Here is an 11,726-nt window from a genome sequence, read left to right as displayed (position 1 = left end):
AGTAACTTTACTCAGTTCAAAACATAGGCAGGTAATCTAAAAAAAGTATGCATATCACTGTCAGTCAGAAAGGGCTCAAACAGCATTGCAGTGGAGAAATGAAAGCATGTCTACATGCTCTGGAGTCAGGCTTGTTCTTTTTTTATTTACAATGTTCCTGGCAACTGAGAAAAGGCGTTCAGATGGGGTTGACGTCGCAGGCACAGACAAGTAACACATTGCAAGCATGTCTAAGGTGGGAAACCTTGGAATGCCATCTCCTTGTCGCAGAGTGAACAGATAACCGTTCGATTCGGCCTCTGTCTGAAATATTCCCACACTTTTGATTTTCTTCGTGATATTGCCTTGTGCAAAGCATCATCGCTTTGACGAGCATTAGCAGCCGCCATTATCTGCGCAAACACAGTATCATGCAGCGTCGTGACGTATTTCCTCTTCTTATGCCGTGGGGTTTATTGGCGAGTGGCAACCAAGTGTAAAAGGTGCATTACCGCCACCTAGTGAACTGGAGTGTGGACAGTAGACAATTTTAATAAAAAAAGTTGACGCATTTTTTTATGTCGACGCATTTCCGTGGTCGACGTAGTCGATTATGTCGACGCATCGTTGCAGCTCTAGCCCTTTCGGTCATGACCCAAAGCTCATGACCATAGGTGGGAGTCGGAACGTAGATTGACCAGTAAATCGAGAGCTTCGCCTTACAGCTCAGCTTCTTCTTCATCACAACGGATCGGTACATCGACCGCATTACTGCAGAAGCTGCACCGATCCGCCTGTCAATCTCCTGTTCCACCCTTCCCTCACTCGTGAACAAGACCCCAAGATACGTGAACTCCTCCACTTGAGGCAGGAACTCTCCACCAACCTGAAGGGAACAAGCCACCTTTTCCAACTGAGAACCATGGCTTCGGACTTGGAGGTGCTGATTCTCATCCCAGCCGCTTCACACTCGGCGGCGTGTTCCAGTGTTCCGCGGCCAGGGCAAAAACCGCATTGTTTCTCCTGAATCCGAGGTTCGACTATCGGTCAAATTCTCCTCTCCAGTACCCTGGCATAGACTTTCCCGGGGAGGCTGAGGAGTGTGATCCCCCTGTAGTTGGAACACACCCTCCAGCCCTCCAGTCCCTCTTCTTGAAAAGAGGGACCACCACCCCGGTCTGCCAGTCCAGAGGCACTGTCCCCAACCCCCATGCAACATTGCAGAGGTGTGTCAGCCAAGACAGCCCCACAACATCCAGAGACTTAAGGTACTCAGGGCGGACCTCATCCACCCCCGATGCCTTGCTACTGAGAAGCTTCTTGACTACCTCAGTGACTTCAGCTTGGGTGATGGACGAGTCCACCTCTGAGCCCCCGGACTCTGCTTCCTCATCGGAAGATGTGATGCTGGGGTTGAAGAGATCCTCAAAGTATTCCTTCCACTGTCCGATGATGTCCCCAGTCGAGGTCAAGAACTGCCCACCTCCACTGTAAACAGTTTTGGCAGGGCACTGCTTCCCCCTCCTGAGGCACTGGACGGTTTGCCAGAATTTCTTCGAGGCCGACCAATAGTCCCTCTCCATGGCCTCACCGAACTCTTCCCAGACCCGAGTTTTTGCCTCCGCAACCACCCGGGCTGCACCCTGCTTGGCCTGCTGGTTCCTGTTAGCTGTCTCAGGAGTCCCACGAGCCAACCAGGCTTGAAAGGTCTCCTTCTTCAGCTTGACGGCATCCCTTACTTCCGGTGTCCACCACCGGGTTTGGGGATTGCCGCCACGACAGGCACCAGAGACCTTACGGCCACAGCTCCGAGCGGCCGCATCGCCAATGGAGGTGGAGAACATGGTCCATTCAGACTCAATGTCGCCAGTCTCCCTCGGGATCTGGTTGAAGCTCTGCCAGAGATGGGAGTTAAACATCTCCCGGTCAGGGGGTTCTGCCAAATGTTCCCAACAGGGTCTGCCGAGTCTGTCCAGCTTCCTCCCCCGCCATCGGATCCAACTCACTACCAGGTGGTGATCAGTTGACAGCTCCGCCCCTCTCTTCACCCAAGGGTCCAAGACAGGGCCGGAGGTCAGATGAAACAACCACAAAGTCGATCATCAACCTCCGGCCTAGGGTCAGTTTGTACTTTTACTTAAGTAAAATTCTGAATGCTGCATCTAAAGGACTCAGAGCAGGAGGACAAAGACTCTCTGGTCCAATAAGACAAAAACTAAACTCCACATACAGAGGTGTTTGAAAAAAACCTGCTCCAGAGTGCAGTCACTTGAGACTGGAGTGACGGATCACCTTTCAGCACCACAGTGACCTGAAGCTCACAGCCAGGACTGGGCTGAAGTGGCTTCAGGACCAGTGACTGAATGTCACTAAGGGGCTCAGCCAAAGACATAAACCCCAGAGAACATCTGTGGAGAGACCCGAAGAGTTCACAGACACTTCCCACATAATCTGACTGAGGTAGAGAGGAGCTGCCAGGAAGAATGACTGGACTTCAGTTCTGGCTGAAGTTGGTCAGATCTGTGGTGGGATAACATAACCTTAACAAACCCACGCACAAACTGCTCGAGAGTGCAGCCACAAAGAGTGATAAAAGTATAAGTTGTCCCACATGAATAGGTGCAATAGAGTCAACAGGACAGTGAAAGTGATGTAATTCTAGCTCAGTCAGAGCACACACCTACACAGTCCTTACATCTAATCAAGCAGAGCAGATGAAAACACCTGTGTGAGTCACTGTGGGTTTGCAGGAGATTTAATACCTACTTTTCTGTCTTTCCAGACATTTCTTACCACACTCTGATATGTACTTTTGCAGCTGTGAGTAGCACAACAATATTGTGGAATTCACAATTAAAAAAAAATAAATTTGTTTTTAGTTTCCCAAACTGCTTAAAATCAGTGTGCAGTAACTGGGACACAGCTCATGTCCTACCAGACCCTTCACATTTCACTGGCGTCTTTCCATCAGACCAGAATAGGCTAATACATCATAGTAATGAGTGCATTCCATTTGTACTGTAAGTGTTTCAGTGCCAGGGCCCTTGTGTTGCTTTGTTTCCTGGTGTTTCTAATTCCTGGAAGAAAGTACAACTGCCTCTGATGTTAATGTACTTGGTGGTTAGTCTTGGACTCTTGGGAAGACTGAAGAGGTACAAAATATAATGAGAACCATGAGAATCCACAGTCTGCTACAGCTACACTAGAAGTACTAGCTATCTACTCATGCATGTTGCTACTTCTTCATCTTTACAGCATTTGCTAAAACTATAAACTGGTCACATACATGTAGAAGGTGCGTGTGTGTGTGTGTGTATATGCTAGTTGTCCAAGTGTGTTTGTATTACTTACATTATAGGGACCAAAACCTGTTAACACACACACATTGTGAGGACCAGAGGGTGGTCCCCACAGTGACTTAGTTGAATTTTAGGGTGACAACATATAAAGTTCCCACAAGGAATGAAAAGACAGCATGTGTGTGTTTGGGTGTTTTACTATACTAAATGAAAATGGAAAGAGCTACAGTGTGTATCTGGTGATAAAGAGCAGAGCAGCTAAACCACTTCACTTCCATTAAACATCCGCATTTCCTTCCATCTCTTCCGTCTGTTTGTCCCTCTACCATCACCAAACACAGAGGAGTAAAGATTATTCAGAGCAGTGTTTGAATTATGGGATGGCTTTAGGGATGTTCACCTCTCCTAAAAAAGCTTAAGCTTCTCCAAAAGCAACACAAGTTCAAGTTTGGGGGCGTCGCAAAAATCGAATAAACGCTACACTTTTCTCACAACATGCTGAATCCAAATGTTGCCAAAATACATGAACTATACTTTTACACACCTGAATGGGAAACAGGCGCATTGGAGAGCGCCTGGCTTAATCATTTAAACATTTCAGTCTGGCAATATATGAGACAAAACATATGAGTGATTTCTATTAGAGCCATTTCAACAATGGTTCAAAAGAATCTAGTCCATCCAAAGTCCTGTAAGCAGGATCATTTTACATGATGTCGTGCAGCTCTTTGAAATGGTCTGTCAATAACATGACTGATGTAGACATCTGCCAGGGTGTGTTTTTATGTATTATGACTGTGGGTAGCTTTCATATTGTACTGCTCGGTGCTTATGAGTAAAGCCGCACAAACCGTGATGTCAACACAGGGCCACTGTTTAGACTCGTGCCTGACTTACTGCAGACAGCACAGGATGTACCTCAGAGTCACTTTCAACAATAACTGATTTTTTTGCAGCTTCAGCAGAACAAGGTTGTGAAGACAACAGTGACATATCTTGGGGCCTGAGAGCTTTTTATTTGTCCACTTAATGATTTTACAACATATAACAAAGCAATTACCAAACCCTCCCACCCCATTAATGCTTAAAATACAGGCTTACTGGCAAGTATTCATTACAAGTTTTAATATGAATATCTTTTTCTTGTATGGTATGCACAGTGGACATGTTTTATTTGATTTTAAAAAAGGCTGATATGACAAAAACCAAAAAACACAATAAGGGCCTGCTCCAGACAGGCTGGTTACAGATGGATGTTGTAAATGTCTTGAATGGATTTAAACTGCAAATTGGATGTGTTGAAATTTCCCCAAAAAGTCAGGATTTCCAGCAAAATCTTTGGAATTCCCATCCCTGTTGTTAGCAAACACTTATTTACACATGGAGCAGATCCGGAGCAACACTGTCCTTCGTTTGGAGTCGTTTGTGTCAACATTTTTTTAGCTCTGTTTTTGAACTCTACCAAACAGAAAAGGACATCACCGAGTCATCAATGTTGTCACTTGAGCTGAGACCAACCTTTATACTCTGGAGTGAACTCCTTCATCTCTGGAGGCAAAGACTCGTAGAAGCGCTGCTCTCTGGTGATCAGCGGCTTACACACCGTGTGGTCATCGTAACGCATCATGCTGGTGTGACCCCCCACCTGTAAAGACACAGACAGGAAAACTGTTGAGAAAAATGTAACTTAAAGAGGGTTAGAAACATTAACACAAACAGGAAACCAAGAGCTCTTATTTGCTTCATGCACTTCAGATGCTCAAGCTGGGTTAACACTATCTGAAACTCAGTGGAGGAAGAAGTACTCAAATTGTTTACTTCAGTAAAGGTAGCAATACTGTTAACGTAATATTTAATGTTATTTAAGATAATCTACCTAAACTCATTTTTAAGATCTAGCAGAAACATATTTAAGGCATTTTATGGTCTAAAGTACAAATTAAAGGATTTTATGCTTTAACCTGCAGAAACTCTAAGTTGACAAATACACATACCTGCTTACAAATAAAACAAAGTGTATTATAAACCCTCATTAAATGTGCATATACTGCCAATAAATGAAGTGTTAACCAGTTTGGTTTTGTTTGACATGAAGCGTTACAGTTTTCAGACAAAGCATAAAAAGATTCATATCATTAACACAGAGCTCTAATTTTATACGAGCATTTCTACTCACCTGGTGTATGAAGGGCTCCAGTGGAACGCCTCCTCCGTGTTGTCGAAGTAAAGCCCCTCCCCCTGGCCCCGCACCCTGTAGCTTGCTGTCCATGTTGTTGGTGTGAGGGAGGCACATGGCTCCTGGCGGACGCACCACACCTCCTCCTACAGGGGAAAGGAAGATTTAGCATGAACATTCACAGGGCACATGTACATCATGATGGCCCTGGTCATGATCTTACCCTGGACATGGGCTCTGGTGTGCAGTGACGGGGAGGGGGGAGCACAGGGCACCACGGGCTGCTGGGAGCGCACGCCGGCCCCAGGGGGAGGCAGCGCCAGACCGAAAACCACCTCAAAAAGGCTCCAATCAGAGTGCTCAAATCCACCGCCGGCAACACTGCGACCCAGTTGGGACAGGAGGTGGGGGGGGCAGAGTTGGGGGGAGGATGGGAGAAGCAGGATGCCAATTAGACAAGGTCACCACTTCCTGTAAAGAAAGGACATAACACAAAATTGGATTGGTGGTAACTGAATTTTCTGACCATTTACACTAAACCAAAACTATGCACTGAAAGAGGCTAAAACAGTCTGCAGAGCTGAGAGGAATGGAAAAATCCCCACAAGCAGCACACTTCACATTACACATGGTCATTTAATCCACTGTTAATAGAAAACTGTTGTTGGTATAGTGAACAGCTGAGGAAAAAAAAAGTTTATATCAGGTTTATATTATGGTTCGTGTTTTGGGCGACAACTGCTCAGACTAATGTTTGGAAAAAATACATCGTCACATTATGTGAAGATTCAGCTCTGAACATTTTCATTTACAGCAATAAAACTAATTCTGAGCCACAAACAGTTGACATCAAACTTTTCAGTTCATCAGCTTCCACCAGACTATACTTCTACATACCTGTACTTCTTTCTTTGTGTGGACACTCACTGACATAATGCATTCCCTAGGCCCTTACCTTAACACTTAACCATCAGAACCAAAAGCCTAATAATAACCTAAACCCAATTCTAACCTGAAGCCTAAAACCAACTCTTAACCCTCAAAAAGGAGTTTCAGGACAAAAATGACCTCACTCTGTAACAAAAAATACATCTTTTGGTCCTCATTATTTAACAAGTACATGAACACACACACACACACACACACACACAGTTCAACAAGTAGAGCAAGGTGTCAGCATCGTGTCCCCCCTGGACCCCTTGTTCATGACTGACTGCTTCTGATGAGGAGGATTCACAACAAGAGCCCTGTTCAATTGTGGAATTACAGATGGTGACAAATTGGGAGAAAATCCTGAATAAAGGAGTGGAAATAAAAAACAACAACAACAACAACAACAACAACAACACAGGAGCCACTGATTAATCTGACAATTATTCACATAATATTAAAAATGGGGGAGAATTCCAATTGTGACTTTTCAGAGTCAAAGGTGGCATCTTCAAAAGTCTTGTTGTGTCCAACCAACAAAACCAGTGATATTCAGTTTATTCTCATGTCTGACAAAGAAAAGCATCAGCTCCTTACATTAAAGAAGGTGGAGCCAGAACATGTTGGTGAGTTTTGCTTCAAAATATTTGCTGGTTAACTTTTTATCAGTGAGCTGACTAATGGTTGAAGCTCTAGGTTACAGAATGGCTTCATGTGGAGGATGAAATGCGGTGAATGTGTTTTGGAGCAATGATGTTTCCTCCCTCCAACAGAGGAGACGCGTCGCTAAATGGTTTGTGTTGTTCACTTTAAGCTTGTCCATTCATTTGTCATCCATCTGCATTTCCCTCCTGGTTTCGCTTTTTTTGTAAAGCCACAAAATTTAAACATGGTGAAAGGGAAACACACCTTGCTCTGGATAAACAATGTCTGTTTAAAAATACAGTCTATGATTTTGCTTTATAGTGCACCCAGATGTCGTCCCATCGCTCTGCTCATAATCTGAAACAACTGTTTTGAATTGTAAAACATCGTCAGTAATCTGAGAGGGTATATTGTAATTCAAGATTTATTTTCCAATATGCATTCAGAAACGCATTTAAACAAATAAAACGAGCAAGAGAATGAAATCAAAGCTTATCTGTTGCTGAGTAACATAAAAAATACAAAACCAAAAACTATAAACGATTAGCATTTGAAACAGTGACACCAGAAACCATTACATTAGAGAACAACACCGGACTTGTTCAATTACCACATCAAACAGCTAAAGACAACATAGAAATAAATAGAATAGTGCTCATTTCTAAAACCATGTGGCTTTATTTTGGAGCACTTACCAATATTTATTTGATGTTAATAATTCAATGTAAGCAAGTCTTAATGGTCTATTCTTGGAAAATGTCCCAGCTGACTAAAGGTTCCTGAAGATAATAATAATAATAATAATAAAAAATAATACTAATAATATGATCTGGTTTAAAGTTAAACTAAAATTTTTTGATTTAGTGGGACACAAGACTGCTGTGTTTATGTATAAAGCCAGGAACAATTTATTACCTGGTGGAATTCAAAAACTATTTAATGAAAGGGAAGGGGGATACAATTTAAGGGGTCAGTTAAGAGTTTAAACATAAATATAAAGGTATGTGTCAATCAAGATATATGCAAGAACAGGCTCAATGATTAATTAGATGGAACATTGTGGGTGTGGTGTACATTTTGTAATAATTCTTTAACACTGTTATATTCTGTTTTTAGTATAATACTTGTGTGGTGTAGAAGTGAATCATTTACTGCTTGCAAACCAATGATGGTAAGATGATGTCATGGGGTAGGACTGGATAAGTCTGACTTCTTCCTACTCCATTCAAGCATGTACTAGGTATAAGCAAATTGATATTGGATTAGCATTTGTTGGATATGTGTAAACTTATGTGTGTTGACATATCAACTGTCTTTACATGCTTGAAAGAATAAATAAATCAAATCAAATCAAAGTTGTGTCAATTTTATAATTCATTTTGTATTACATTGTTGTCATGTAAAAGCAGCATAAGAGGCTTTCTTATAATGCTAACTAAGGAAGAATTGGATGCAAAATGTAGCTTTCAAAGCTCCTCCTGTAAAAGCTACCCTTACACATTTTAGGTAGTTACATAAGCAGCGATGTAACAAAGAGACAACAGCACATCTCACCTGTTTCAAGCAGGAAAATCTTAATTGTGCAGCAAAAAAACTAGTTCTTTTAACTGTGGCAACAGTTCAGGGAAGATCCTTTCCTGACATTGCCCCTGTGCACAAAGCCAGGTAGTTTGCAGGGGGGACACCACATCCTGTCCCGTTTTCACAGGATTTATCAAACAATATGGAAAACAAATGCATCTTTAAAATTATAGGCCTTATAAGTTCAGTCCTAGTAGGCAGGTGATAGCAACAGGTGTGTTTTATAAAACGCTGCTCAAATGCATCATGAAATTAATTGGTATGACAGGCTCAATTCAGATTCCTTTGGGAATGGTAAAACAAATGAAAAATAAATAAAATTAAAAATGTTGCTCATGAACACTATCACAACTTGCACTACGATTTAATGTCCAGTGTCAATTTTAAGTGTTTGGTAACTGCACCAGAGTCCCTGTCGAAGGCCCTTATTGTGACTTTTTCACAGAAGGTAGTATATGACTGGTTGTACCACAGAACAGTCTGATTTGGGCTTTTGTTGACATTCTGACTGTGTCTGACATGTAAACAATTCAGGGGAGTAATACAAGGACAGAAAAGCTACATGTGAGCTGCTTACAGAAAACCTTGAAAACCTCAGATCTCCAACATATCATCAAAGTAAGAAATCCCTGTAACTATGGTTTCTGTTGTACAAAACACTTGCACAGGGCCCACACCACAATTGCTCACAGCACGGTGCACGTTGTGCAGCCACGACGGAAATAAACATTCCCTTGCTCCTTATGCTAACCATCACAACTAAATGACTAACCCACTTGACCTGAAACCTAAATCCAACTCTTAAAAAGCCATTTGAAGTTGTGAGTACTGCCACCACAGTACCAAGTAAAATGTCCTCACAGTGATGGCAGTAGGGGAAAAAAGGTCCACACAGTATGATGTAGACATGTACACATGCACGGCATGTACACAGTGTTTCCGACGAGCAATGAATTCTAAACTTAGCAGCAAACAGGAAGCATGAGGCCACATCTGTTCCGTTCTGTTCCGAGATCTGTGAAATCACCCTGATGATCTTCGACTTCTACACTCCTCTGCAATCACAGCACACATGCATGCACTCACACACTATCTAATAGTTCAAAATACAAGCACACTCACTGTCTCGGTGAGGTCTTGGATGATATTCAAGATATACCAAGAAAATATAATTTAATAATTACCTTTCTATTCCAAATGGCTGATATTTTATTGAAAACTACCAGTACTCCTAATTTTGGCCTCAAAAATCACACAGTGCATGTAAAATGAAAGTTTTATATGCTTATTATTACTAAGGGGAAATTCTGGAAGGTGTTTTAAAGACCAAACAAATAATCAAGAAAATAAGCAGAAGATTACTCGATAATGAAAATAATCATTAATTGTGGGCCTAAAAAACAACTATTCAAAGACAGTCCACAGCTATAATTTGAGTTCAACGGCCTCTCTCGCATCTTTTCAGAGCTGCGTATCCCACTGTCTCACCATCAGCTGTGAAGTCTGACTGAAAGTATGGGAGGCAGTACAAACTAACAGACAAACAATACAATCTCTAATTGGCCCCATGCCCTGCCAGTAGTGCTGAATGACCTGAGCAGCCAGCCAATCAGCTTAGAGGATCTGTGCAAGGATAACGTATACCATTAGCCATCCCTGGGACCAAGCTATGGTCTCACTACAGCTTGATGACACTGACAGACTGATTAGGCTGCTATTTCTGACTAAGTGACCGTGTGCGTCTCTGTGAAAGAATCTTGTTGTCCTTCAATAAGTCAGAGGCAGATCCAATTAAGTACTTCCTGGAATATCTAAGAATAGAAGTGTGTAGTTTGGCAGTGTGTTGAATATTAAGGGTTTACTGAGGATCTGCTGCACGTTTCTCATTTGTAGGAAACATCGTCATCCTGTTAGAGCAATTTAAAGAACAGGAGAGGTTTGTCTCTGTTTCGTAAGCAGACTGAGATCATTCTCAAAGACAGTCTAAGGGCAGAGACACACCATGTCGATGGTCAGCCATTGGTGAGTGTTTGTTGGAGCTGGTCCTCCCAGTTTGTCCTGCACCTTTGGCACTAGTCAGCCCCTGTTGGCGGCTTTTCGGCTGATTAGACATGTCGAATCTGCGTTGGCCCGTTGGGCCTTGTGGGTAAGAGAGAGTGACAACTCTGATTGGTTGTTGAGCTTAGCAAATCAGTGCATGAGAAGAGACCAGTTCAGGAAAGCCCCTTCAACCTGTCGCAGTAGTATGCACAAGAGATATAGAGTATTACCTGTCAAGTGAAGAGTGAACTGGATTGATTTATGGCTTTTTGACCACACCCCCAGATGAGTGATACTTCCTACCCCACCCTCCAAGGGTTATGATGTCACATATTTTCTCACCTATGTTCAAGGGCTGCTTAACTGATATGCCTATCTATGTGAGAAAAACTTTGAGGCACCGCTAGTATCTAGTAAAAGGTAGGAAAAGAAACAATAATGAAGGAAAGGGGGGCTACTGAAGGACAGAGGAAGTACTTAAACTGCCAGTTAATAGTAACATGAAGAGGCAGGTAAGGAATGGAGGAAGAAGTCTTTGGCCATTACCGACCTGACGGAGGACATTACAAGTGCCATGGATGAAAAGAAATACACGATAGGAATATTTATTGACCTAAAAAAGGCATTTGACACAATCATGAATTATTAATGTGCAAGTTAGAAAAATATGGGATCAGAGGAGTGGCTTTGAATTGGATTAGTAGTTATTTGACACAGAGGCGTCAATTTGTGAAGTTGGGTGAATATCAGTCGAGTGATCTGGACATTGTATGTGGAGTGCCTCAAAGTTCAGTCTTGGGACCTAAATTATTCATACTATACATTAACGATATGTGCAAGGTTTCAGCTTTAGTGAAAATGGTCTTATTTGTTGATGACACTACCATATGGGCATCAGGGGATAACCTACAGCAACTATCGGGACAGGTTTCACAGGAACTTGAGAAGATAAAGAAATGGTGTGATAGTAATATACTATCTATGAATATGGGTAAAACTAAATTTATGGTATTTGGGAACCGTAGACTAGATAACGAACTGCAAGTGAAAATAGGGGGAGCTAATATAGAACGAGT

General features: G+C 42.4%; 1 protein-coding gene across 6 annotated transcripts in view; it reads right to left on the bottom strand.

Moving 5' to 3' along the window:
* ip6k1 (inositol hexakisphosphate kinase 1) overlaps window positions 1-11,726 on the bottom strand; it is a 26,353-nt gene that overhangs the window by 8,219 nt on the left and 6,408 nt on the right. For 4 of the 6 annotated variants that reach the window (XM_020611135.1, XM_020611136.1, XM_020611139.1 and 1 more), the window contains exons 2-4: window positions 5,678-5,925; window positions 5,455-5,600; window positions 4,797-4,923 (exon numbers count right to left, since the gene is read on the bottom strand). In XM_020611135.1, coding sequence (XP_020466791.1) covers window positions 4,797-4,923; window positions 5,455-5,571 — 244 coding nt within the window. In that variant the 5' untranslated portion in view covers window positions 5,572-5,600; window positions 5,678-5,925. The remainder of the gene's footprint in view (window positions 1-4,796; window positions 4,924-5,454; window positions 5,601-5,677; window positions 5,926-11,726) is intronic. The other 2 variants (XM_020611137.1, XM_020611138.1) reach the window with 1 other exon arrangement.

The sequence above is a fragment of the Monopterus albus genome, unplaced genomic scaffold (genome assembly GCF_001952655.1).
Source record: "Monopterus albus unplaced genomic scaffold, M_albus_1.0 scaffold110.1, whole genome shotgun sequence".
In the NCBI taxonomy this organism is placed as follows: Eukaryota; Metazoa; Chordata; class Actinopteri; order Synbranchiformes; family Synbranchidae; genus Monopterus; species Monopterus albus.
Note: the sequence above shows the minus strand (reverse complement) of the source record. Positions and strands in the feature narration are given on the sequence as shown.